This window comes from Magnolia sinica, chromosome 2 (genome assembly GCF_029962835.1).
Source record: "Magnolia sinica isolate HGM2019 chromosome 2, MsV1, whole genome shotgun sequence".
Lineage (NCBI taxonomy): Eukaryota > Viridiplantae > Streptophyta > Magnoliopsida > Magnoliales > Magnoliaceae > Magnolia > Magnolia sinica.
In genome coordinates, this window is record NC_080574.1 from 8,047,668 (window position 1) to 8,074,242 (window position 26,575).

Below are 26,575 nucleotides of genomic sequence, written 5' to 3' on the forward strand. Positions count from 1 at the left end.
AAGGCTAACCTTAAGCCATGTTTGGATTGCTGGAATCCTAATTGGTAAAAAGCCTATGTTTAGAAATTAGACTCATCTGTGCTAACGAGAATTCCATGTTTATGGGTTTAAAATGTGGAAATATGGAATCACATATCACAGCCTCACTTTCCTGGTGAATCGTGTATACGCCAAACCAGTGAAATTTTTAGAGGAAATCCTCGTGTTGCCACACCATCCAAACATGCCGAGATATCACATCACTTAAAATCTGTTCTCCATTTCCATTCAATTACACAGGAATCCAAGTATCCAAACATGCCGTGAAACAATTGAACCGTGGATCTTGAACGACTTGAATTTCAGCATTATTTTGATTGCATTGCTTGCTTCTTTCTTTTGTTTTCTTTTTTTAAAAGGATTTTTTATCAAAATGGCCCTAAGGTATGGCCGTTGCACATGTTTAACTTCCCCTTTTGAAATGTGTATGTTTTTGGCCTTCAGACAGTTTTTTTTTGGACGTAACGGCCCCTTTCCATCAATGGAATCTAGGAACTGTCTGGGTAATTGCCAGGAATTATACTGTGCATATCCACAGAGAAGGGAATTTGAAAACATGGCCATTGACATGGAACTCATTTCCATGGACTTTGCAAGCTACCTCCTACCAAGGAATTTCAAAATGTATATCAAATTCCATCGTGGAAATAGATTACAGGGGCCCAAATGCAAGAATTTGCATATACATATGGATTTCATTTACATAGACTTCTTCTCGTGATGGTGAATACATCAAAAGGTCCTGACTATGCCACTACTGGGCGTCCCACCCGGGAATGGACCATAACCCCAAAATAGCCCAGATTGGTTGATCCTAGCTACTGATTTCGGGACCTTTCCCAGCTGAGTTACTATATTTCTTCTTGCAGGCCACTACTCAGAAAAGTTCCAACTATCCCACGGTAGGGATTTCTCGGCCCAGTCATCCCACAGTGGGAGGCACCAGAGCAGTGGCCTTAATTACTGAGCCATGGGCTCCATCTCTGAAAACCGGACCCTAAAATTCATAAGAAGAAACTCCCATCTTTTCGCATGCTGAGCTTGTTGCAACTGACCCAGCACATCCACATCAGACTATGGCTCTCTGCCCTGAAATGGATCTGCAAGTATGCAACTCCAACAGCAGAATGAGCACGTGCCACAGATCTGGACTTGTCCATTCCGTGGCCCACCTCCCGGATTAACCATGAGCTGAAACCAGCACCTAACAGAAGTTCATAACTACTGGTGTATCGCCTAGGATGATCACAAAGAGACAGGTTCTTTAGCGGTTAGAAACGACCTTTGGATGCATTATCTGGGGCATTGGACCGCCCATGCAATGGCATTTCATCAACGTCGGTGATAGTGGAGATTCTTTACAGAATTTGATGATGGACACATGAATAACAATTGAAATTAGGCAAGAAAGGGAAACTAGTGGAATGAAGAAGGAACTATTTTTTACACATGATTTTGCTTTTGTGGAAGTAAAGAAAAAGAAAAGAAAAGAAAAGAAACAGCTTTGAAGAGCTCGTCTAGGCTTGTTACACACAACCATCTCCAAACAGCACAAGCAGCTGATGGGAGTTGCAGATTTTGATACCTGAATGGCCCAAATTTGAGAGATTTCCAGCTTCAGTTAATGGGATGATATTGCTCAGAGACCCGCCTCGGTGGCAGCTTCCTAAGGATGAAGAGTACTAGAGTCGATGGAAGAATCTCTACCAACTGAAAGAAAATGGGAGGAGAGAGATGAAGAAGCCAAAATAGTGTAACATGTGTAGTGTTAGACTTTGTGTACATATTTATTTCTTGGAATATATTGAGATTTTCTGAATTTTGAGTTCATTTGCATGGATGTGATTACCTATATTTAGATTGGTCATCATGATGAATTGTGGGCCACATTTGTTGATTAAAGGCTTGGCCCGCTTCTCACGCAGTGTAGACCATTGTGCAGGTACAGGTATGCACAGCAAGAGTGATGCATATTGAGATGCATGCGCATTTGAGATGCACCTCCACCTTGATCTATGAGATGATCAAGATGAGATCTCATGCAGATCAGCACAATCGGCCCTGTATTCAATCAAATCATGTACGCCCACATATTGTAGTGGGGATGGAACATTGGTTGATTAGATAGATCCCGTATGGTAATCACGTAAACAACGGACACTTGATCACTCACGATATGTGAATTGAGCCACATGTGTTGTGAGACTAATTACCCACAAATGAGGGGTGGATTTCATTGCAGTCGTTGTGCGAGTAAGCTAGTCCCATAGTGACTCTCATGTCCTTATTACTCTACGCTACATGCTAAGGTTGCAATGAGGTGATTATTTTGGTGTGCATTCTAAAGTCACGTGCATAGATTTGGTTGGGTTAGAAGCACGATGGGAGAGCAACCAAATCAAGATCAGGTCACGGAGACAAGTTAGAAAAAGACTGTAATGATCACATAGTGAAGATGATGTACAAGAGACTCATCTAACACATCGAATCAAATGGATCATCAGATTTTATGGCGAACTATTATTCAAAAAAAACATGTATATCACTAAATTAATTTGCCCAACAGGCTTTGATAAATCGAGTTGGCAATATTAAAATTTGTTCGATCCAAAGAAGGATAAGTGTGCATCACGATCGGAGCATGAGGATTTATGTGCGTGTTCATGTGAAATCAAACGTTGTCAAATGAATGGCTTAAGACAAGTAGTGGAGATGGGAACGAATTATTTCTAATCCACTTGTGAATTTAGTGCAATGTCATTCCCTTATTAGGAGTAATAGTCTCAGAGATCTCACGGTAGATCTTACTTGATTGAAGGGTGTAGAATGTAGATTGTGTTTTTTCTTTTTCTTTTTTTGTGAGGAAGTGTGGTAACTTGGTACACCCATTACCACCACAATTAAAGAGATGTTGAAGTTGGGGCTTTGGTTGTAGACACTTTTCACTCTCCTTCCAACCCAGAAATCTCCTCCCTAGAAACCCTGGCCCACCAAATCTAGAGAACCTATTCATGGACTTGGCCATTTTTTACTTTACATGTATATAGGAATGAGGCTTGTAGAATAGTGTGTAGTACTATCTTCTTTTCTCATGGTTGAGAATCTCTCTCTTGTGGGCTTTTCTTCGTCTCCATTTGTGTTTTTGTGCAATGAAGAAGACAATCGTGGTTATGCATTCAAGGTAATTTTGTTCATGACTTTTTTTAAGTTGACATATTTTTTAGTGTTTCTGCTTTTGTGTGCTCACTAGAAGAATGCCAACATCTCTTACATCTATCGACCATCCTCCCATACACATACCAAATGCAGACTGCTCATTGGATGATGTGTTGTGGCCCAAAAATTCCCAAGAATCACATCTGCCAGACAATCTAACCACTTGAACAAAGGAAATAGCGTTTCCTATTTTTATTAGTTTTTAGTCATCACCATTTTCCCCACATAAGCTCAATCTGATCAAAACAATTAGTATGGTTAAGATCATCTAACCAACCCGATTTTTTGGGTACGGCTCATCGATGATGGGGCAAGTGGGACAGGAGGTAGAGATTTGGTGCATGTCCCGTGCATCCCATCTGGGTGCATGTGATACTAGCATTCCTTGCACGTACCGTGTAGTAGATGAGATTCAGAACATAATGGTTGAGGACATCAAGGTCAGCATTCTTGTTGAATGCGGAAAGAGCAACCTGCAAACCAAAACAGGATGTTGAAGTCAATGTATATGCTGCTTGTATAATCGATACGGCTCTAGGCTCCCTTTTTTTTTTTTTTTTTGCACCATTGAAAAATTGGTAGTGACTCTTCAAACATGCACGTGGCATAGCTAGTTGTGCAACAAACCAGACTATTGAGCATAACTGAAAAGTGGCACTGAGAAGATGACATCAACCATCTGATATTTGCTATTGAATTTGGAGCACTTACTATTTTACTTTTGACCATCCATTTGATTGCCATTAGTAGGATGGTTAGGAACGCTCAAGCAGTGTGATTTCAGCACAATGGGACAATTTAAATGGTCTGGATAGCTGGACATCAGACTATTAATACTACTTGAATGATTGATAAAGATGCTATAGAAAAGAAAAGCAGACTTACCACAAAGCATCTAATCAAGAAACAAGTACAGCATATCCCGGTTACAAAACCAACCTGCCACAAACATGAAATTAAGTATCAGGAAAATACTCCAGAAGCATGAACTCCAAGAAACATGTGCGGCTGTACTATGCAAGGATGTCTTTTAGTGCATTCTCCATAAATCCTCATGAACGGCATTGTGCATGTTTATTTTCCCAGGATATGTTTAAATGTCTCCTCCTTTCAGAAATTTCATATTCTATCGAGTTTCATTAACTTGTTTTCAGATGGGGTGCCTGGAAATAAATGGTTTTTTTTTTTTTTGTCTAAAGGCCATTGCTCTACTATGGTACAACCCCACGTGCCAACTTCTAGAAACCTGGACTTACGTAACACACTGAAATTCTAATGGTGCTTCCGCTTCCAATCCAGATTCCAATGAAAAAGCTCATTTAGGAACCCTTGCTGATTTTTTTTAATGAGATTTGAGATTCCATTTCTAAAACTCATTTTGTAATTCTGCAGCGGCTTTACAGCCAAAGCTATGTGAATTCAGCACCATGGGAATAGTCAGTGATGAACCCAACAAATCAAGTGCAAAAGACACTACTTTCCAGTACATGATTCGTGTGGACTAGTCATGATATACATCATATGAGGACATTGATAAGGGCACCTCAACCTTCAACCAAGGGTCTCAAGAAGAAAACATCAGGATCCATGTCCTGGCCAGTTGTTTCTTAGTTGCTGGATCTTCATAACCTCTCTTAAACTGTGGTGTAGCACAAACAGGGCCTGCCGCAAGCCCAACAGACCAGATCCTGTGGTAGAAATTTAATAGCTGCAAGTATCCCACTTAAAAAATTTGTACTGGAGTAGAAAACCACTCCTACCTCGCATGTCCGAGTCTTTGGGTCAGTAGCATGCTACAATCACGTACCACTGCCCTTTGGGTCAGTTCACTGACATTATTGGCAACCTTGCTACATACTATCTAAAAATGCAGCACCGCTGTACATCCAAAAAAAAAAAAAAAGCCTACAAGAAGGGAACCAGGTATTCAAAAGGATAACTTCCCACCTACATAAAAACATTGCATAAAAAACATGAAACTAAACAGGACCTCAAAAACTAAGAAAGGTATGGATATAAATAGCTAAACCCCACTTATGAGTGGAATTTTATTTTATTAGATTTAATACCATGAGGATGCATTTAACTCGGTACTTAAAATAAGATGAGGAAACTTAGAGCATTATATGCAGAAAAAAGAAAATAGTCGCCCTCTATGCAAACCTCATTCAGCTTTTTTTGACGGCCTCTAGAATCAATCGGGAAGCGCCTCAACATGAAGAACAACCTAAGAGGGAAATGCAGTTCTTTAAGATACAGAAAAACATATGGAAGCATCTCATGACATAGTACATAAGCATAACAATTTCTTTACAGTTATAGATGAGCAATCACCTCCCACCATATATCAGAAATCCCACAGCAGCCAGGAATGAAACAACTGCACAAAAGAGAAGTTTATATCAGCAACCCTACCACATCACGTGTTATTTCCAAGAAAAGATAACACAGAAAACTAACTACATCAATATTTAGACGTGGGTTTTGCTAATGTCACCGCTTCGTGGGGATGTTAGCAACATCCCCAAAGCTTTTAAATGACAAATGGGATAAAATATCACCGATTTGAACCATTCATTTATTCATACAACTAGGAGCAAGCCATGGTGCAAAATCATGCCAATCGGTTGATCCTAGACTTCCAATCAATAGCATGGAAAATGGACAATCAAGATTGAGAAGAGAAATAAAATAGGTCCAATCACCATCTTGAAACATATATTCAATAGTTCTCACCTTGTATTGCTTATGATTCCCAAGTATCATTTTGGTTTGATGATTCTAACCATATGATTGGTGGCTTGTAAATAATGACTATTGTAATAAACTGGCCGCATTCAAAGGTTTAGGATCATCAGATTGGCGTGATTCTTGCAGCGTGGTTGCCCCCAATGGTACTATTGAATGAACCATCCCGGTTGATAATTGGGTGTTCCACGCATCATTCAAAAGCGTTGAGGACATTGCTAATTTCCCATGAGTGTGGGGACATCAGCAAAACTCGTTAGATATTGTATAAACCGATGTTAGATGACTAGCACTAAAAGAAATGCAGTGTTAACTGCAAGTCATTCTTTAAGAGGATTTTAATTGTATTGACCGGCAAAAAAGAGCTTAGCAACTTCCACAGCAACAGGATTCGGAGTTACTTGTACATAAACCCAAATGCAGACCTGTCAACATAATAGCATTAGTGACTAAAAGAAACGGTTCCCCCCTCTCCCTTCTATTAAGAGACTACGAGAACAGTTAGCTAGCCAACCCCAATTAATTGGGATAAGATTTAGATGATGATGACTGAGAAAACAGTTCGCTAATGTAAATAACCAAAGGAGCATTATTAGGTTTTAGTCCCTTACCTGTAAGAAGTAGACTACTCCATTGATTATAAAATATGTAGGTCTAAGTTTATCTATGGGAAGACTTCTTGCCTGAAGGAAACAATGAAAATAAAAGTGCTCAGTGTCAGGATTTTGCACGGTTATTGGTTGTGGGATGGCTTATATGAATAAAAAGGATACCTGGTAATATATCTCCGCCCAGAATAACACAAGCAATGTGTATGTTGAGAAAAACAGAAGACCAGGAAGATCTAGAAGAACCATTTCAAGAACCTGTATGAATAGAATATTCTCATAACAGAACACTTCAGTGGAATTAATTGGATGAGGAACATAGAAAGCAGTCCATAGATAATGGAATAACTAGGTATTGATTGACAAAACTTGAACTTCATTGCAATTGCAAAAGCAGGGCCTGTTTGTTTCACTGATTTCCCCGATAATGTAAAGAAAATATGTCATCATTACGATTTGACCACTGCCAAACCAAACACAAGAATCGTCGGTCAAATCAAGATGTTTTCAAGAGACAGAGAATTTGTAATCATTGCACTTTTTTCATGTAATTAATACAAAATCTCGAATCCAAACAATGGCATCGGTGTATTTTCATGATGATTTAATGTCAAAATGCCATCATTACAATTTTACCACTGATAAACCAAATAGAAGAATTGACAGTCAAATGCAGGTGTTGTCAGGAGACATGTAAAGTAATCTGTAATCATTGCACATTTCCTTTACATTATTGTGGCAATTGGTGAAACAAATAGGCCCTAAGAGCCAATATTTCTCATTGCACTTATCTATGGAATGACAGATGAAAATGTGAAGAACTAACTGATCCTGACCCATTAGGTTGGGACTAGTGTCCTGATGCACCGCTCCTAACAAGTAGGCCCATGTTCCAAGGTTCCAGACCGTTGATCTGGCAAACTAGAGTGGATGGTGGATACCCCCACAAAACTCCCAGATTAAAATAAACTAGCCATCCTATCATTGGCCTTTTTCACAACCATTGATGCATTATTTTTCTCAGCTACCTATTTTTAGGCCACAATTTTTATTTGGAAATTTACAAAAAAAAATACCTAATTAATATGGAATTTACATTATGGTACCTTTTCAAAAAGGTTTTCAAAAAGCTACCTCAATAATCGATACAATCACCATTCCACTACCTTTGGCTACATTTCTTTAATGGTCGGTTGCATGTGTGCTTGAGCAAATGGGTTGGCTTCTTGGGTATGTCCAATCATGATGTTTACGTAAAATCCATCCCGGTCACCAAGTGTGTCACCTCATGTTTAGCCAATGGCCTAAAAATCACCCCCCATCCTTGATTCAAGTGGACACATGATTGGAAATAGTGTATATGGCAACAATCTCCCTCCAAACGGTTTCCCTTGGTAGGGCCCACTTGAATCACGAACAGGCTTGATTTTTAGGCCCTAGGTCTAAATTTTGGTGTGATATCTAATGGTCGGAGTGCATTACATATAATAATCACGGTGAGCCCGATAAAAACTAAGGGTGAACATCTCTCTCCCAACCGTTTTCTTTGGTGTGGCCCACTTGAATCACAAGTTAACCTAATTTTTTTCACTCCGGGCCCAAATCACAATCCAACCGTGTGTGGCCCACCTGAATCACTAGTGAACCTAATTTTTTCACCCCGGCCCTAAATGAGGATTACAAGTCCAATGGTTAGAGTAGATTTCACATATACAGCACGGTGGGCCCTGCCAAAAATCAAGTCCCAACGTCCCTCTCCAACTACATGGAGAGAGGTTATTTAAAAGGAGGGCCCTTTTGATCTTGATAGGAAGCAACCTAATGTTTATGTAAGATCCACTCCGATCATTAGATATTTAGTCACATATTCAGCCCCAAGCCTAAATTTTGGTGTGGCATCTAGTGGTTGGAGTGGATTTCATATAATAATCACAATGGGCACTGTCAAAACCAAGGGTGGACATCTCTCTCCCAACTGTTTTCTTTGGTGTAGTCCATCTTAATCACAATTCAGCCTAATTTGTTTTTCTTTGGGCCTAAATGAGGATTACACATCTAATGATCGGAGTGGATTTCGTATATACATCACAGTGGGCCCTGCTAAAAATAAAGTCCCAAAGAGGTTATATAGGGGCGAAAAAAGGAAATTGTAGGAGGCACCCCTCTTGATCTTGACAAGACCCACTGTGATGTTTATGTACAAGGCTCAAAAACGATAAAAAAATCAGGTTGACCTATGATTCTAGTGAGCCACACCAAAGGAAACAATTGGGAGAGAGATGTCCACCCTTAGTTATTACGGGGCCCTCCATGATGTTTATGTAAGATCCACTCTGACCATTAGATATTTAATCCCATGACGGGCTCAAAAAAAAAAAAAAGAAGAAGAAGAAGAAGAAGAAGGAAGGAAACAATTGGGAGAGAGATGTTCACTCTAGATTTTTACGGGGCCCACCATGATGATTATATGAAATCCACTCCAACCATTAGATGACACACAAAATTTTAGGATGGGGCCCAAAAATCAGACACATGATTAAGGTGGGTCGCACCAAGGGAAATGGTTTGGAGGGGGCAAGCATTGCCCCTTACGCTGTTTCCAATCATGTGGTCCACTTGAATCACAAATGGGCCCTTGGCCTAACATGTGACACACCTGGTGATCAGGGAGGATTTTACGTAAACATCACAGTGGGGCACACCCAAGCCACCGGCCCATTTGCTCACACGTTAGCCGTGATGGAAGGTAGTGGCATAATAATTATATCAATTAATGAGATAGCTTTTTGAAAACCTTGTTGAAAAAGGTATCGGAACATAAATTCCATATTATTATTTTAATTTTTTTGTGTAATTTTTTTTGTAGCCACCCAATCAGGGAGATTTCAGGGCATCCCTTGTCCACTGTGGGGGCCCTAATGTTTAGGAATGCCAAGCATGGACCCACTTTTTATGAACTTGTGCATCGGTAAGCTATTTATGTCCCGAGCTTGATAGCTACTCTAGAAATTATTGGAGATGGATGGCGGTTCCTACAGACCCAAAAAAAAAAAAGAAAAAAAGAAGAAGATCCAAAGTCATATTTGCATAAAGCATCAGCAGATACATGTGGAACCTATAACCCAAGGAGCTGACATGATGTTCAGTTCATGTGAAGAAACTTACTTTTGGTCTGATATCGAACACACTCCTGTAGAATCCAAAGAGAATAGCACGTACTGGGGAACCATTAAAAAAAAAAGAAAAAAAAAAGAAGAAGATATGATAGCATTAGCAACTAAGAGAAGAATGCTGACATTAGAGACATGTGAGTGCAAGTAGAATAATTGCAACTCAACCCTTACATCCATTCACAATAAAATTCATCAAGTGGAAAACCTTCTGAGTTGTCCAACCATACTCCGGTACTCTCAGCTGAATTCGGAAGAGTTGGACCTAAAAGATAGAAGCTATTTTAGCATACATGCCACGTGTAAAATTGCTTGAATTATGCAGGCAGAGGCAGGAGAAGAAATGAAGAGAGATCGAAATGAAAAGATACAGTGGCTGTATCAGAAGTTCTGATATAGCCTTCTTTTTTTTCCTGCCAGCATGAAGGTGGGTTGCATCAGGATGATCACCTGATTCGAAGGTCAAGGCAGTCAAATCATTGTGTGGGACACACCAGCACACTGAATCATACCATTGGCTTTCCAATGATTTTGATGTTGTTGTAATAGACGATATGTTGTTGTAATGGATGATATACAGATTGCAAATCCTAACTTACTAATCTTAGAAGATTAATGTAATCTCTTAACTGTACATACAGCTCATTTCATTTCAATCCTCTCTATAAAGGGAATGACAAGATTTGGTTAAATCAGTTAAAGGGTCATGTCTCTTGACAGTAAATCAGTCTCTAAAATACACATTCTCTCATGGTATCAGACTAGACAATCCTCTCCTGATCTCCCATCTTCTCTTGAATACAATATTCACCTCCTCCTACGACGTAGTACCCTGTGGCATGATCAGAATCTCCAGTGGTCACAGTTGCTGCATCCAGTGATGGACAACAAATCTGGCGCAAATCAAGGCAGCTGGCAATGATGGAGGTGGTACCGAAGATGGGTTTTGTGTTGCAACAGATGTGGGTCTGGCATTGGGAACGGTGTTGCCAGAAAAGGGTTGCTAGAAACGAGCCGTGGGAATACCCTGTTACAGCAACATGCGGCGATTTGAAGAGGGTGCAGCAAGGTGCAATCTCAGGATCAGATGGTGGTGGGGACACGGTAGATCAGAACCCTCACTCCAATACCATGTTAAAACACGAGAATACATTCTAGAAACTGAAGCTTGTTTATTTTCCCTAGAATAACAGGAATATATAGAAGATGAGAGAGAGAGAAATAGAAAATATCCTAATATAATAAGATTACTCTAATATACTCATAAACCGCCCTTTGAGCACTCAGATTTTGTTATTAATAAATCACTCTTGGATATATCATCATGTTTGGGATCCTGAGCCCCATAACATCTTTATCTCGCTTTCAGTATCATGTGTACTTTATTAACGCATATAGTCAGTTCACGTGGACCTTTCCTCTCATATGTAATTCTGACTACATTAATGTCTTTGCTCGGTTTCAGACAATAGTGAAAAGTCTGTATGGCTCAAAGAATTTCTTTTCAATCCAATAATGGTGGTATATGAATGATGCATTTGGATCTTATGGAATTATTCACTAATTTCTGTCCTCATACCCGAACAAAATAGGGTTGCAGAACGTAAACATCATCATATTGTTGAGAAAAGAGTCAATGCTGATGTAACTTACTCAGTTTCATACCGTCATCCTTTCAGCTTGAAGCCTTCAACACGACCATTTACTTGCTGAATCGATTGCAGACACTAGTATTAAGAAATTAGTATCCATTTACAACTGGTGGAGATCCTTTTGCCTGTTGTAGCATTTTAAGGGCCCGACAGTGTTTAATGATGACGCAACCAGACATCTCTTATTCCGTCAATCAAGTGTGTCAGTTCATGCACTTCCCTACTACCTCTCACTTCCAAGTTGTTAGGTGTATCCTCCGTGGCATGGTAGACAGGGGTTTGTTTATTCACAAACATCCGACTTCACTATTACCGCTTTCTCCAATGCTGATTAGGTAGGCAATGTAGCTGATGGTAAGTCCACTACTGGTTATTGCATTTCTTTGGGCTAATCTGAGATCCCAATTCAATATTACTGCTTTCTTCGATGCTCAATTTCAATTGCTCAGGTACAAGCTCTGCATCTTACAAAATCTGCTTCACTTGTAGAGACCTAACCACACTTAAAAGACTATTGCAATCTCTTAGCTGCCAGGTTATTCATGTAAAGCCTCTGTATAAACGGAATGGATTATGGATGCTTTCGTTGTGTACCACTCAATGAGTCGATCTGCCTGATTTTTCTATCAGCTGATCATCATGGTGAGGCCCCCCTTTTGAACAGATTGGATATTCTAAAAGTGATATGCTGGTCGGGAAAAATGGTTGTATCAGAACTTCTGACATAGCCACAGTATCTGATTGTTTCTCAGAGAGAAAAACCAAAAGATATAAAAATTGAAAAAATAGAGAAGAAGAATAACAATAGCTAATCACCAACGTCATCATCATAGCCTAGTCACAGCTATGAGGTCAGCTTTCTGGATCTATTTTTGCAAGTCATGTCTGAAACAAGGATTCTCATGATTGCTTGGCATGAGTTCCACAAGCGGCCGGCATACCGACATCAACCCTACTCCGATGGGGTTTGGGTGCATTGCTTTAGGTGAATGCATGATTTTAAAATAAAATTTAAAAAAAAAAAAAAAACCAACAACAACAACTAATGTATGACATTAAATCTGGCTCAAAGCATTCATCTTCAACCAATAAAAAAGGGGAAATAGTAACATTCATCCATCATTAATATAAAATCTGGCTCAAAGAATTCACCACAACAGTTCATCTGTTGGAATCCATTGTCATATCAGATGTTCCCAGCCGTCCAATTGGTGGGCTTGCAGATACGCAATGAAGCCAATGGTCCACCTTAGACAGGGTCCCAATCAGACAGGGATCATCAGATAGGGAAGATTATCGAGGAGGGCCCTATCTATGGTGAATCACGTCATATGAATGATTTATATCATCTAGATGTGGGTCCCACAGCTCATTGGGACGAGCAAACTGCTCATGTCCACTAAATCAACCAACCAGCAGTCGGTAATGTAGGACCCACCGCCTCTTCGTTATTATTCATAAAACAAAGAGGTGAATTCTGGATCAGAAGTCTCGAATTAAACTGTGTGCCTGGCGGGAATCCCATTGCATTTTCAATTCGGATAGCTGCCATGTCCGGAGCTGGCGTGAATTGAATCTTGAATGTACATAGGATTCCCGACCCGCCAACGACGGATAGATGGAAGGAGATCTTAGTATACAAGCTCCTGTGTACGGATAGGAACGCAAGGAATACAGGGGGAGTTGTCGAGATTGAAAGGAAATCCTCAATGCAGAGTAAAAAAACAGAATGGAGAGAGAGAGAGAGAGAGAGAGAGAGAGAGAGAGAGATTACGAGAGCGACAACGGCGACGAGAGCGTACGAAGCCGAGAGAGTATAGAAGGCTCTTTCCTGCCATTGTTTTGAATCGTCCATCTCATTCCACGAATCTGAAGCGCCTGCTCCTCTCGCAATTGAAGAAAGATGGAGAAATTGCAGGAAGACGGAAAGAAGAAAGGAAGGACAGGGCAGAAGGGAAGCGAAGGATCGCAGCTGTGAGAGTCTTTGTGACACGTGGCTTCTCTCTGGGTGGCCACGTGGAAAAGACTGTTGCGTGGCGGGCTTTGACGGTTGCGGCGGTGCCATGGCGATATTCGTAGATTGTGCCGCGGACATGCCAACTGCCGCTTTTCCTTGTTGCGAAAATTGAAAAACGAGAGGCGCGATGCATTAATCAACACGCGCTTCCGTACTTCGCCACACTTGTGGAAATGGCGCACGCGTGAATCATCAAAGACGTTCAAAATGTGGGGCCCACGAAGTGAATAACTCCTCCTGGGGAAATGACGCTTGAATTCATCATTTGGGTTTTGCAGTACATTCGCGCGTGTGAATTAGAAGACCGCGAAGGTGAAGAACAGCCACCGGCCCGGTTGGTGTTCCAGTTGAGCCGTCATAAACAGGGATGAACCGGACCGGACCGGTTCATCGGTGGTCTTAATCGGGGAGCTGTTCGGTCGTGTTCATCAGCAGATCGCTGACTGTGCCTATGTTTAGATATCCAAACCGCGATCGTTGCTCATTTATAAGAAAACTTAGACCGACGGTTCACATGCCAGAAAGATCTGAGCCGCTCATCAGGCAATCCGCAATTTGTTAGATTCCATGTCCCAAAAATGAGACAGAAATCTGGTCCTCCTAGGGGCCCGACTCGTGCATGGAATTTGATTGCTAACCAATCTCTCGATTGAGAAAGGAAAAGAGAAAGGGCGCGGATTTCCACTGTAGCCGTGTTGATGTTAGGAAGATATTCAACATGTTCATTCACTTTGCCCACTCATTTTGGGACGAGGGATAAAAATAAAAGGGATTTAAAACTAAAGTGAACCACAAGAGAAGAAAAATTGAAAAAAAGAAAAAAGCCTGCGGTTGAAATCTTTCAGAAACCTAACTGGATGTTATCTTTCATCCAAACCGTTCATAATGTTACTCCCACTGCAATGAACTGAAAACACAAAACATTAGCGTGAGGCTCTTCATTTTTTTGCCTCCCATCCTAATTGAGCTGTCAAAACGGATGGACAGGTGAATTTCTCACAAACATCACGCTGGGCCCGCCTAGCTTCCAAGTGCCACCTGGGTCCCAAGGGAAACAGTTCAAGAGTTCAGACCGTTGGCGGATTGGTGGACAATGCAGGTAGACCATACTCCCAAAACATCTCCTCAACTGGATAATCTTAACCCTTTAATCCACCACCTGCAAATACTGTTCAAAAGAGAAACGATCAGAATCAATGGATACATGGTCATCGCCAAGATTATCCAAATTCTAGATTTTGGGGAATGGTCCATCTGGCCAGATGCAACAGACCAATGGTTTGGATCACGGATCCATGATCTGAAACTATCAGATTGAAAACTCGATTAGACTCTCTAGTTTCCATATGGAAATGATGGTTAAGACGCAAGTGGAGGACCGTATACCAAAAATAATATTAATTTGAGTGTATCAATATTGGTGAACTTTCAATACATAGGTCAATTCAAAATGTCTGATGGCCTGAGTTCATAGATTTATCTGTCCACTCTCTAGATGCTAGGATTCTTTAATCCAAGAGTTTTGAAAGATGACGATTCACAGCTACTTTTTTTACATTGGACTGTTAAAATTGAGTAATATGTGCCAAAGTGTGTAAGTTTTAAATGCATGCATATCAAGATTCACACCTTTTTAGAATATCTAATGACTCGTATTTTTCAATTGCTTGGGCAACCCGCTGTCCCACCTAGGGTGCAACTTGGGCGGGTCAGTTTAAGTTGGGGGTAAACTCAAGCCCGACCCGTCATTCAGTTGGGTTAATTTGTGGCCTGATCCAACCTGAGCTCTCCAGCTCGACTCACCATGCTTTCAATCCTAGGGTGGTGGTTAGAGGTGTACACGAGTTGAATTGAGTCAAGCTTGGCACAGATCGACTCGACTCGGCCACTAGCTAACCCCAACTCGAACTTGGCTCCGCTCAGTCCTCAAGCCTGACTAGCTGGCTCGGATCGATTCGGTCAGCAGCTCGGGCCAATTCGAGCCGAGTTCAAGCCAAGATTGAGCCTGTGCGGCATTTTCAGAAACACATGGAGTGCACTTTCAATTTCTTATTGTATGTAAAACAACAACAGTTGTTTACAAGTATTTCATCAAACACCTTATGGGCAACATCAAAATCAAGAAAAAAGGATATTTGTTTCATATACATACCCTCCTTGCCACCGGTTGACACTTTGTTGTGTCATTTCATCAAGCACTTGGTGAGCAACATCAATTTCAAAGTAACCGAGTCACTAAACTGGTTCGATCCGAGTTCGATTCAATTTAGGGTTTGATCCAAGTCGAGTTGAGCACGAGCAAGCTTGAACTCAGTTCAAAATTTTTTCAAGCTCAAAAAATCAACTCAAATCGGCTCAAACTCAATTTCAAATCGAACTCTTTCAAGTCAAATCAAGTGAACTAACCAAGCTAACTCAGTTTGTGTACAGCCCTAGTGGTGGTGGGACAAGTGGTCCAGCTGCCATATAGGGCCAAGCCTTGGGCTCTTAAAGTTTGCCCAAGGGCCGGGTTGAAATCTAGGCCCGCAAGCTGAGCCGAGGTTAATGATAATGGCCTAGTTGGAAATTAAGTGGACCACTGTTATATGAAAGGAAATAATGATTTAAAGAGACTAGGGGGCAGCTCTCATTAAACATATACATGTAGTTTAAAAGCACATTTGGAAGTTTTAAATCATTAATAATTTTTCTGGTTAACTTAAAGGTTAGCTCAGGGTCAAGGCACTTGATTAGGGAGAGAGTTGTGCCAGGGTCACGCCATACCTTAGCCCGATCCATTGACATCCCTAACCCTAACCCATCTTGGGTTATTAAAGGTTAAGGGTAAAAACGTCGTAAAAAATGTAATTCCTTGGCAAGGGATGGTTCAGATGCTACCATACAAAGTGTCAATGAACGGCCTAAATTAAATACATAAAAAATATATATGAGATTGAAGTCCACACAAATTAAGATGACAAATAAATGAATCATGCTATGGTGAAAAATGAGGTCTATGATACAAACAGTTGGGCTTCAACCCACAATATTAATACTATATATTAAAACTATGTGGTATTCTCTATATTTCATTCTGGACTCTAATTGAATTTCTATGAAAGTGTTTCATTTGCTTCTCTTCTACAAAAGTTTCATTTTCCCATCATGTATCGTAATTTTTCTTTTGATGATCGTTTCAACTTTTGGTGAAAAAGATATGCTTTGATTATATTTCGTCTCTTTAACAAGTTTAGTAATGAGTATAACGACTCTATTAATCAGATGGAGAAAAGAACATTTTATCAGCTCAGCTTTTTGAAAAAATTTCAAACAAACATTTTTAATGGAATCTTTCTATTACTTATTTGATTGTGTTCAACTCTACACATTCCTCTACTCATAGTGTAACACCTCATTTTTTTTTTTAACGGTGAGTTCCACCATATCATTTGGTGTAGCCCACTTGAACCTTGGATCAACCTCATTTTTGGGCTAATGCCCTAACTTGATCTGGAAAAATAAATGGACGGAGTGGATTTTTCATAAACATCATTAGTGGGGCCCACCGTGTTTTTTTAAAATATAATAAAAAAAACAAAACAAAAATGACGTGCTTATGCACGTCACATAAAACCAATCCCACTTCCCAATTTTCTCTCTCCTTCTTCTTCGTAATACAACTGCAAACTCAAAATCTATCTTTGGCCATCAACCCACCATTAGCTCCAGCATCAGACTTCAACCGAAAATAATGCCGACTCTTCTTTACACTTGACGAGAGATGTGTGACATCTGCAAGCTTCCAACCACAATACCCACTAACCAAGTTCATTGAAGCTTTAAAATCTACTTTCCTTTAGCCCCATGGGACCCATCTGAGCCATTTAGAATAAAGGGCACGTTGATATCTATCTTATGCAAGAATCCGCCATTAAAGACCGCGGCATCTCCTTTGTCAAGTAGCCACCACATGATCTACATGAAGTACTATTTCAAATTTAAATCAGAAGTCATCTGGTCCGAATGGACTGCATGTGTATCAATCTTAGATCTTCTTGCCTAATTCAGCCATACATGGGATATGTCATACTAAATCAGGTAGGTAATCTTCCCTGTTGAAAATTTTACATTAACATATAAATTGATTTGATTATTTGTTATATATTCAATTTATTTGATTATTATCATTAGTTGCACATTATTTTATTTGATTCTTAATTGCATATTATAGAGGTAATTTATTTGAGTTATTAACTGACTTCAATTAATTATCGTTATGTGTTTAAATTACAATTATTTCCTTATTATTAGATGATGTATAATGTATTTGAATTCACGGGTGCTCTACCCCAAAAGGATCACTATGTTATTTTTATGGGTGCTCTGCCTAGGGTCATTCCCGAAAGGATCGGCACGGTACGGGTGCTCTGCCCAGGGTCATTCCCGAAAGGATCGGCACGGGTGCTTTGCCCTGGGCAATTCCCTAAAACGATTAACATACATGGGTGCTTTGCCCTCGGTATTTATCCTGAAAGTTTATTAACTAGGTGATCTGCCGAGGGTCATTTCCTAAAAGGATCAACACCGGTGCTCTGTCGAGGGTCATTCCCTAAAAGGATCAACACATACGAGTGCTCTGCCTTAGATTGAACCAAAAAGGATTTTAGATGACTTATTATTATTGTCATGTAAAATGTCAATTCAATACTCGTAATTAATCCTATTTATTTTATTGAGTTGTATTGGTATTAAAGTAGAATTTTCAATTTTGGGAATGATGTGACCCTACGAGCCATCGCGCTCACACCCTTGTAGATTGTTTTGTAAGGTTTGTGTATGAAGAGCCAATTGGACACGATTGAAGACTTTTCTTTTTGTTTATTTGAAAATTTCTTAAAATTCAATGTATATTGTTATTATTTATTTTTGAATGTCAATGTAACTAAAGATTCAAGGATTGAATAATGGACAATATTTAATAACAATAATTCGTATCCTTTTACTTGTTCTGATTGCCTTAAAAATGCATGGAAATAATGTGGGTTGTGTCATATATTTTATTTAAAGTCGACTCACGATCCTAAAATTTGAGTTTGGGCCTGGCCAACTCGGGTTTCGAATTTCAAGGCATGACAGATTGGTATCAGACCCTAGGTTTTAGATTCTCACGAGGACCTTAGATGTATGTTATACTAATGATTAGATTAAGTCTAGGTTAGAATCAACTCATGACTTAGAATAGAGATTGAATTAGAGACCCCAACTTAGGACCCCCTTTGCTCTTGTGAAAAATTAAAAATTCAAACTTAGGATTCCTTTTCATTTGTGTTAATATGGAAGCTAACCCTATTTAGACCTAACATCAGGTAAGGAACTCAATCTGAACTATATATGAATTTTATAAAATTTTAGCTCTCTACTGTTTGCTAGATAGCAATGGATAGCAAGATTTGACTAACTTCAAAATTTCATAACTAATTAAGTACAACTCTGATCGAGGTGATTCCAAATCTAAATCGTATATTAATAAGTTTATTTTCATAAAAAAAATTTATTAAAAATTATAATTCCATACTTTTATTAGATCGATTTTGGGTTGTCGTCAGACCGTTCATAAATCATTTAATTTTGGACAACCTTCACTATCTGAATTTTAGAATTTTCTGTAAACTCGGTATATATTGAAATTTTATAGCGTGTTAACCATCTTATAAATATATCAAAAAATAAAATAATTTAGACCAATGCAATGTTTGAAACTATCCAATGCATCAAATAGAACAGTGTCTTCAACATCAGAAATTTTTGCACTTCAACTTTGATATATACCTCAGCACTGTCCCTGTTGAACCATCACGTATACCAACTCCAACCACCAAATCCTACCTTGGAAATCCAATAAATATTTTGTGAAGCATATTTTCAATCGATTGTAGATTGTAGTTGTAAACAATTCGAGTCATATCACTCTATCATGAACGCCTGAACCTGATGCCTTTAGAGTTAATCACTTGCAAATAAAGTAGCTAGGACCTAAAGTATTTTTAGGTTGCTTTGGTTATATTGGCCATGATCACACTTCTATATCCCTACTATCAAAATCCTATTACAATTGTAGATTTGAAAACCATGTCACATGTCTATGCACGATCCCTTCCTCTTCGCCAACCGTAAAATCAGGGACCACATAGGCAAGTCTTTATGCCACCTCCATGGAATGGGTTGTCATCCATGTACCAACGATCTCCACTGCACTCTTCAACGCAACCATCATCTCGAAATCACTTTCACTATATTTTCAAAAGTTCCATGGTCGTAACCGCGAGGTCACAACAGTCAGAACACCCACAGGACATCTCAAGGTCACCCTAGCAACAACATCGATAGCTAAGGCCAGGAAGGACCTCTCCAACATCGATAGCGAAGGCCAAAAAGGACATGCACCATAATCTCAAACTTAGGAACGTATCAATGTCATGATACCACCCTTAGACCACGTGAATCGCCTTACGTATACTGAAGGCCCATTTCGAAGTTATGACAACCCATCACTATAACATAATGATGCGATGTAGGAGTGCAATGCTATTATATTACAATGCAAGGATTTAGCGCACCAATGAAAAGAATTCCACAACAAAGCACCGAGAGTCAATCCGAAGCAAGATCACACTAACCATCCCACAACAGATCAAGTGAAGAGGTAGTGAATATCACTAACCCCCGCACTGGTAACCACAATCGCGACAACAACACTTAAAGACTCAACTGCAACGCCAGACTTCTATATGGCCATACCAAGTATCTTAGCAACAACATTCACCATACCCATCACATCGTAGCCATGTCAAAGACAGCTTCAACAATCTCAACAACTACCTTCGCCACATCAATTACGACAACAAAATCAAAAACCTCCATAACACTGACATCAGCCCTTGGTTGTGTTGTCGCACTACCAGAAGAGAATAAGTTTCTACCAATAATTTCATAATACCATCACCTGAAGAGATATCATACTATCTACAATGATATTCGAGTGTAGTCGATAGTATAGTAAATTTTGGAGATGAAATTTTTATTAAGGTGGGTAGAATGTAACACCCCATTTTTTTTAACGGTGAGTTCCACCATATCCTTTGGTGTAGCCCACTTGAACCTTGGATCAACCTCATTTTTGGGCTAATGCCCTAACTTGATCTGAAAAAATAAATGGACGAAGTGGATTTTTCATAAACATCATGAGTGGGGCCCACTGTGTTTTTTTTTTAAAATATAATTAAAAAAACAAAACAAAAGTGACGTGCTTGTGCACATCACCTAAAACCAATCCCACTTCCCAATTTTCTCTCTCCTCTCCTTCTTCTCTGTAATACAACTGCAAACCCAAACCCATCTTTGGCCATCAACCCACCATTAGCTCCAGCATCAGACTTCAACCGAAAATAATGCCGACTCTTCTTCATACTTGATGAGAGATGTGCGACATCTGCAAGCTTCCAACCACAATACCCACTAACCAAGTTTATTGAAGCTTCAAAATCTATCTTCCTTCAGCCCCATGGGACCCATCTGAGCCATCTAGAACAAATGGCACGTTAAGATCTATCTTATATAAGAATCCGCCATTAAAGACCGCGACATCTCCTTGTCAAGTAGCCACCACATGATCTACGTGAAGCACTATTTCAGATTCAAATCAGAAGTCATCTGGGCCGAATGGACCGCATTTGTATCGATCTTAGATCTTCTCGCCTAATCTAGCCATACATGAGATATGTAACACTAAATCAGGTAGGTGATCTTCCCTGTTGAAAATTTTACATTAACATATAAATCGATTTAATTATTTGTTATATATTCAATTTATTTGATTATTGTCACTAGTTGCATATTATTTTATTTGATTCTTAATTACATATTATAGAGGTAATTTATTTGAGTTATTAACTCACTTCAATTAATTATCGTTATGTGTTTAAATTACAATTATTTCCTTATTATTAGATGATGTATAATGTATTTGAATTCATGGGTGCTCTGCCCCAAAAGGATCACCATGTTATTTTTATGGGTGCTCTGCCCAGGGTTATTCCCGAAAGGATTGGCACGGTACGGGTGCTCTGCCCAGTGTCATTCCCAAAAGGATCGGCATGGGTGCTCTGCCCTAGGTAATTTTCTAAAACGATCAACACATACGGGTGTTTTACCCTGGGTATTTATCTTAAAAGTTTATTCACTAGGTGCTCTGTCAAGGGTCATTCCCTAAAAGAATCAACATCGGTGCTCTGCCGATGGTCATTTCCTAAAAGGATCAACACACACGGGTACTCTGCCCTTAATTGAACCAAAAAAGATTTTAGATGACTTGTTATTATTGTCATGTAAAATGTCAATTCAATACTCGTAATTAATCCTATTTATTTTATTGAGTTGTATTGGTGTTAAAGTAGAATTTTCAATTTTGGGAATGATGTGACCCTACGAGCCGTCGCTCTCACACCCTTATAGATTGTTTTGTAGGGTCTGTGTATGAAGAGCCAATTGGACAAGATTGAAGACTTTTCTTTTTGTTTATTTGAAAATTTCTTAAAATTCAATATATGTTGTTATTATTTATTTTTGAATGTCAATGTAACTAAAGATTCAATGATTGAATAGTGGACAATATTTAATGACAATGATTAGTATCCTTTTAGTTGCTCTAATTGCCTTGAAAATGCATGGAAATAATGCAGGTTGTGTCGTATATTTTATTTAAAGTCGACTCACGGTCCTGAAATTCGGGTTTGGGCCTGGCCAACTCGGGTTCCGAATTTCAGCGCGTGACACATGGAGTACAATAATATACATTCTTCTATTTGTATAGTACATTGATATGGTGTAAGCTTTACTAGAGTGGCCTGTTTGAATTAACGCTGCCTTCGCTCACCCTCTTATTAACACTTTTTCCTCTATACACCTACCCATTTGCCGAAGCTTCTGGCTTTTGATCAAGGCCCGCTTTTAATGTTTGCATAAGGGAATGTACCTCTTGCATAGAGTCTTTTGTTCCTTCAAGATCCCTCCTCAATCTTTAAATGGCCAGAATTCTATCTACATAGTTCCACATGCAGTTAGAGTTGGGCATCAAGTCGAGTCGGACCGAGTGAGGGCTAACCCAACTCAATTCGATTTTGAAATAGGCCTGACCCAAACTCGACCCAACCTACATGCTTGAACCAATCCAAATTCGGGTCTGCCTTGGACTAATCCGGACCAAGTTCGACCCGGTAAAAAGTACCGAGTCGGTTTGAGTTGGCACCAATTTGGATCGAAAGATGAGAGAGGAGTGAGCGAGTGGAGAGGAGATGGAGGAGGACGGTGGTGAATCCGGTGATGATGGTGGGTGACTATCGGGCTTGAAAGAGGAGAGAGAGAGAGAGAGAGAGATGAGGAGTAGGAGAGTGGTGATGGTGGTGGGTGATTGTTGGGATTGGAAGAAGAGGAGGTTGAGGGAGGAAGAGAGAGTTTGGGATCGGATAGTGTGGGATTGGGTGCGGTGTATAGGATTAGATATACTTAAAAATTATAATTGTTTTATTATACATATACTTAAACCTAAGTCGAGTTGGTTTCGGATCAAGTCGAGTTTGACTGCATCAAGTTTCAGGTCGAGTTACTCGGTAAATCGAACTTGACTAAGTTTAAGTTCAAATTGGGTGAAGCTTACTTGGTTCAAACTGACTCACACATTCAGTTCGGGTCGAGTTGGGTCTGAATGAGTCGGACGAGTTGAGTCGGACGAGTCGAATCGGTTCGTCCCCAGCTCTGCATGTGATAACTTTTTTGGAGCTGTCCCTACTTATGAAGAGATGACTACTGTCCCAACCCATGGGAAAGCCTTTTCTAGCATATGCACGTAACACCCCCCAATCAGAATCAAATAGGATTAGGTCAAGGAAAAGTTCGTGATGAAACTGGAGTTGGCTCATGTACTAGATTGCTTGGCCTGCTCTGACCCCAATATCACTTAAAAGTCTCGTTCTCATAGCTCGCAGCTTGCTGATAGTGGATAGTATACGTAGCTAATTCAAAAGTAGAGGTATGGCATAAGCAATGTATCTTGTTGCTAGGTCCTGAATCAGACACATGAATCAGGCTGGTCTGGTCGAGCCGTCAGTTGACCCTGCTGTCAAAACTTCATGCCCTAACCCAAGTGGGGGATGTTTTACTATCTGCCCAAATCCAACCTAATTTTGAAAAGAAAAATTCAGAAAGCATGAAAGAATGAGTTGTGAGGCAGATCAAAATCTTAAGTGGACCACACCACTGGCAAATAATTATGATTGAACAACCACCATTAAAACTTCCTAGGGCCCACTGGAATGTTTATCTGCAATCCAACCTGTTGATAAGCTCACACAGACCAAGATGAAGGGAAAAGCACAACTAACGGCTTGATCTAAAACTTTGGTGGGCCCCAAGAAGTTTTTAATGATGGGAATTCAATATCTACTGTATGTGGTTCACCTGAGATTTGAATCTGCCACATTTGGAGGGAGCTGGCAAAACTGATGGACGGCGTGGATATACAACACATACATTGAGGTGGTGGCCCCACTAAGCGGTTTTCCCTGCCTCGCCTAATCCTGGTCCTACGTACAATCGGTAGTAGGTGATCTTTGCAATCAAACGTCTTCCATGACATCAATCAGAAGAAGGCCATTAATCATGCGAGACAATACAATACAATACAATCATTGAGCGTGTGGGCCCTCCCATGACCATCCCTACACTTCACTCGGTCAGTAATTTTATCCTAAATACTAAATGGTGGCAATCGGTCCACGCGACACGTGGCATACATGCACACCAGCCCAGGATATCAGAACCCGTAGGCCCATTGCCGATGGATCTGGGATCTTAACCGTCGGAAGATCCCTCTCATCAGAGATGGATCAAGCCTCGAAGAACAGACGCCGGGATTGCGTGAAAAGGGCTTTCGCAGTAACTTCCTGCGCTGGGAAGCTAGGTGGGGCCTTTGATCATTGTGAGAAATCCACTCCGTCCATCCCTATTTCCAGATCATTTTGGGATACGAGACAAAAAATGAGGCGGATCCAAAATCCAAGTGGACCACCGTTGAAACATGGTATATCGGCGGAAGTTTTGTACCAGGTAAGTGCCTGTTTGTTAACACTGGAAATTTTTACTTACCGTGGAATTTAGAAAGCTCTATGCGTCTAATAATGTATGTTAACACTGAATATAAAAAAGCGGAGCCATAAGTTTTTGCTGAATCATTTTAGGAACAGCAGAAGCCTGACTTACACCCAGATTCATAGCTCAACTGGTAGACCGAGTGAAAGATACCTCGTTTCACCATTGAGGTCTTGGCATCGACTCCCTAGTGGGGGTGACTAACAGTGAAGTGTGATTTGACAGGGGGTGTACTAACAAGCTAACAAAAAAACAAAAAACAGAAGCCTGACTTAATGGCGAATTTAAAATCCAAAATTACACAATGCTCTACCGATTAAAAAAAATATATAATTTATTATTACCCAGAGAGATATTCTCATTTGCATAATACATAACTTTAACTTTCAATGTGTGTCACTTCTTGATCCCACCATGATTTATGTGTTAGATCTTTAGTCTATAAACTTTTTTATTTTTAATATTATTTTAAAGTGTGCTACTAAAGAATAAGCACATCCGTTAAAACTTTCTTTAGTCCATTGTGAAGCTTATTTGAACTTCTTTATAAGGTCACGCGAACTTGGATGAAGTGAAAACACAAAAATCAATTTGATTATAGCTTTCGGCGGCTCTAAGAAATTTCCAATGGTAGGCATGCAATTCCCACTATTTCTTATAGTGGAGTGTACTTAAGCCCTTGTTATGCATTGTTTTTTGTCTATATTTCTTAAAATGACATAGAAAAATGAATGATATTTGTGTGGATTTAAAGTACATATAGTATTATATATAGTACTATAAGCTTCACAGTCTGGGTCCCAACCATGTCTTTGGGTCAGCGTCTCACCTAAACCACTCCCTTTTACAGTAACTTCATATACTGGATGTTAGGTGGGGCCCATTGATGTTTGTGAGAAGTCCACCCTATTCTTACATTTTGCAAGCTCGTTTTAGACCATGATAAAAAAATTTGAAGTGGATCCAAAACTCAAGTGGGCCATGCGAGAGAAAATAATAGAGATTTAGTGATCACCGTTAAAACATTAATACGGCCACTAAAGTTTGGTATTAGCCTAAGTTTTTATCTTTTCACTTCATCCCAATGGTAATGACCTTATAAATGATTTGTATGGCATACAAACATTAAGGTGAAGCCCAATAACATTTTAATGGTAGACTTTTCTTTCTCCAATTTTTCCTCTTGTATGGTCCACTTGAATTTTTAGATCTACCTCATTTTTGGTCACGTGTCCTAAAATGAGCTTGCAAAATGGATGTATGGGTGGATTTCTCACTAACATCACCATGGCCCCACATAACAACCCAGCACAAGAACTTCCTGTGAAACCCCTTCGCTGCAATTCCCATCCCACCCCTTGGATTTCTCGTCCCACCGACAACATCCATGCTGTCCATCTTTATTGAAAGCTCATTTTTGAACATGATCCAAATCTTAGACAGACTATAGTAGAAGAAACAATGGTAAATGATCATTAAAAATTTCTCATCGGCTACAAAAGCTTTGGATTAAGATGATATTTGTGTGGTCTATTCATCCATGTGTTTTTGACCATATCAACTGGTTGGATGGCAAGTAAACATTTCGGTGGAATCTGTGAAGTCTTTAATGGTAAGGATTCAATCACCATTGTTTCACATAGCAACTGTGTTAACTAAACATATTTCAAACATTTTAGACATTAGTTAATAAACCAGTTGTTCTAGATTTACCATTAATTTTCTTACTTCATATTTTGACTTTTGTGACTTTAAATTTATCAAACAGGCCCAAGTATTTTGAATTTTTAGTTCAGCCTGGAGACAATATCTTATAAATGGTTTGGATGCATATTAGAGATGTACATGAGTCGAAACGAGTTGACCTTGGCACAACTCAACTTGGCTCGGCCACTAGTTGACCCTAGTTCGAATTTGGCTTTGCTCGGCTTAGTTCGGTCAGCA

General features: G+C 39.7%; 1 protein-coding gene across 5 annotated transcripts; it reads right to left on the minus strand.

The window, feature by feature from the left end:
* Positions 1-1,322: 1,322 nt before the first annotated feature.
* LOC131233639 (tobamovirus multiplication protein 1-like) lies at positions 1,323-13,513 on the minus strand. Of its 5 annotated transcripts, none has more exons than XM_058230425.1 (11): positions 13,208-13,513; positions 9,956-10,046; positions 9,777-9,829; positions 6,777-6,869; positions 6,615-6,686; positions 6,356-6,428; positions 5,590-5,635; positions 5,419-5,482; positions 4,141-4,194; positions 3,651-3,728; positions 1,438-1,749 (listed from the first exon to the last, which is right to left on the minus strand). In XM_058230425.1, exons 1-11 carry the CDS (start codon positions 13,496-13,498, stop codon positions 1,657-1,659), a joined length of 1,008 nt encoding a protein of 335 aa, XP_058086408.1. In that variant the 5' UTR covers positions 13,499-13,513; the 3' UTR covers positions 1,438-1,656. The 5 variants fall into 5 exon arrangements, with proteins under 5 accessions (XP_058086415.1, XP_058086428.1, XP_058086408.1 ...); XM_058230451.1 differs by having other exon boundaries at positions 6,777-6,901; positions 13,208-13,366; XM_058230432.1 differs by lacking the exon at positions 3,651-3,728 and having other exon boundaries at positions 1,323-1,749.
* Positions 13,514-26,575: the final 13,062 nt, after the last annotated feature.

Bases quoted from the DNA above. Each gene is read 5' to 3' on its own strand.
- LOC131233639 (XM_058230425.1), bottom strand. From the start codon at position 13,498: ATGGCACCGCCGCAACCGTCAAAGCCCGCCACGCAACAGTCTTTTCCA. The intron at 6,687-6,776 runs GTATCCTTTTTA...TGTTTCCTTCAG, and splicing joins GGGCGGAGATATATTACCAG to GCAAGAAGTCTTCCCATAGA. The intron at 3,729-4,140 runs GTAAGTCTGCTT...TTTGGTTTGCAG, and splicing joins TCTTGATTAGATGCTTTGTG to GTTGCTCTTTCCGCATTCAA.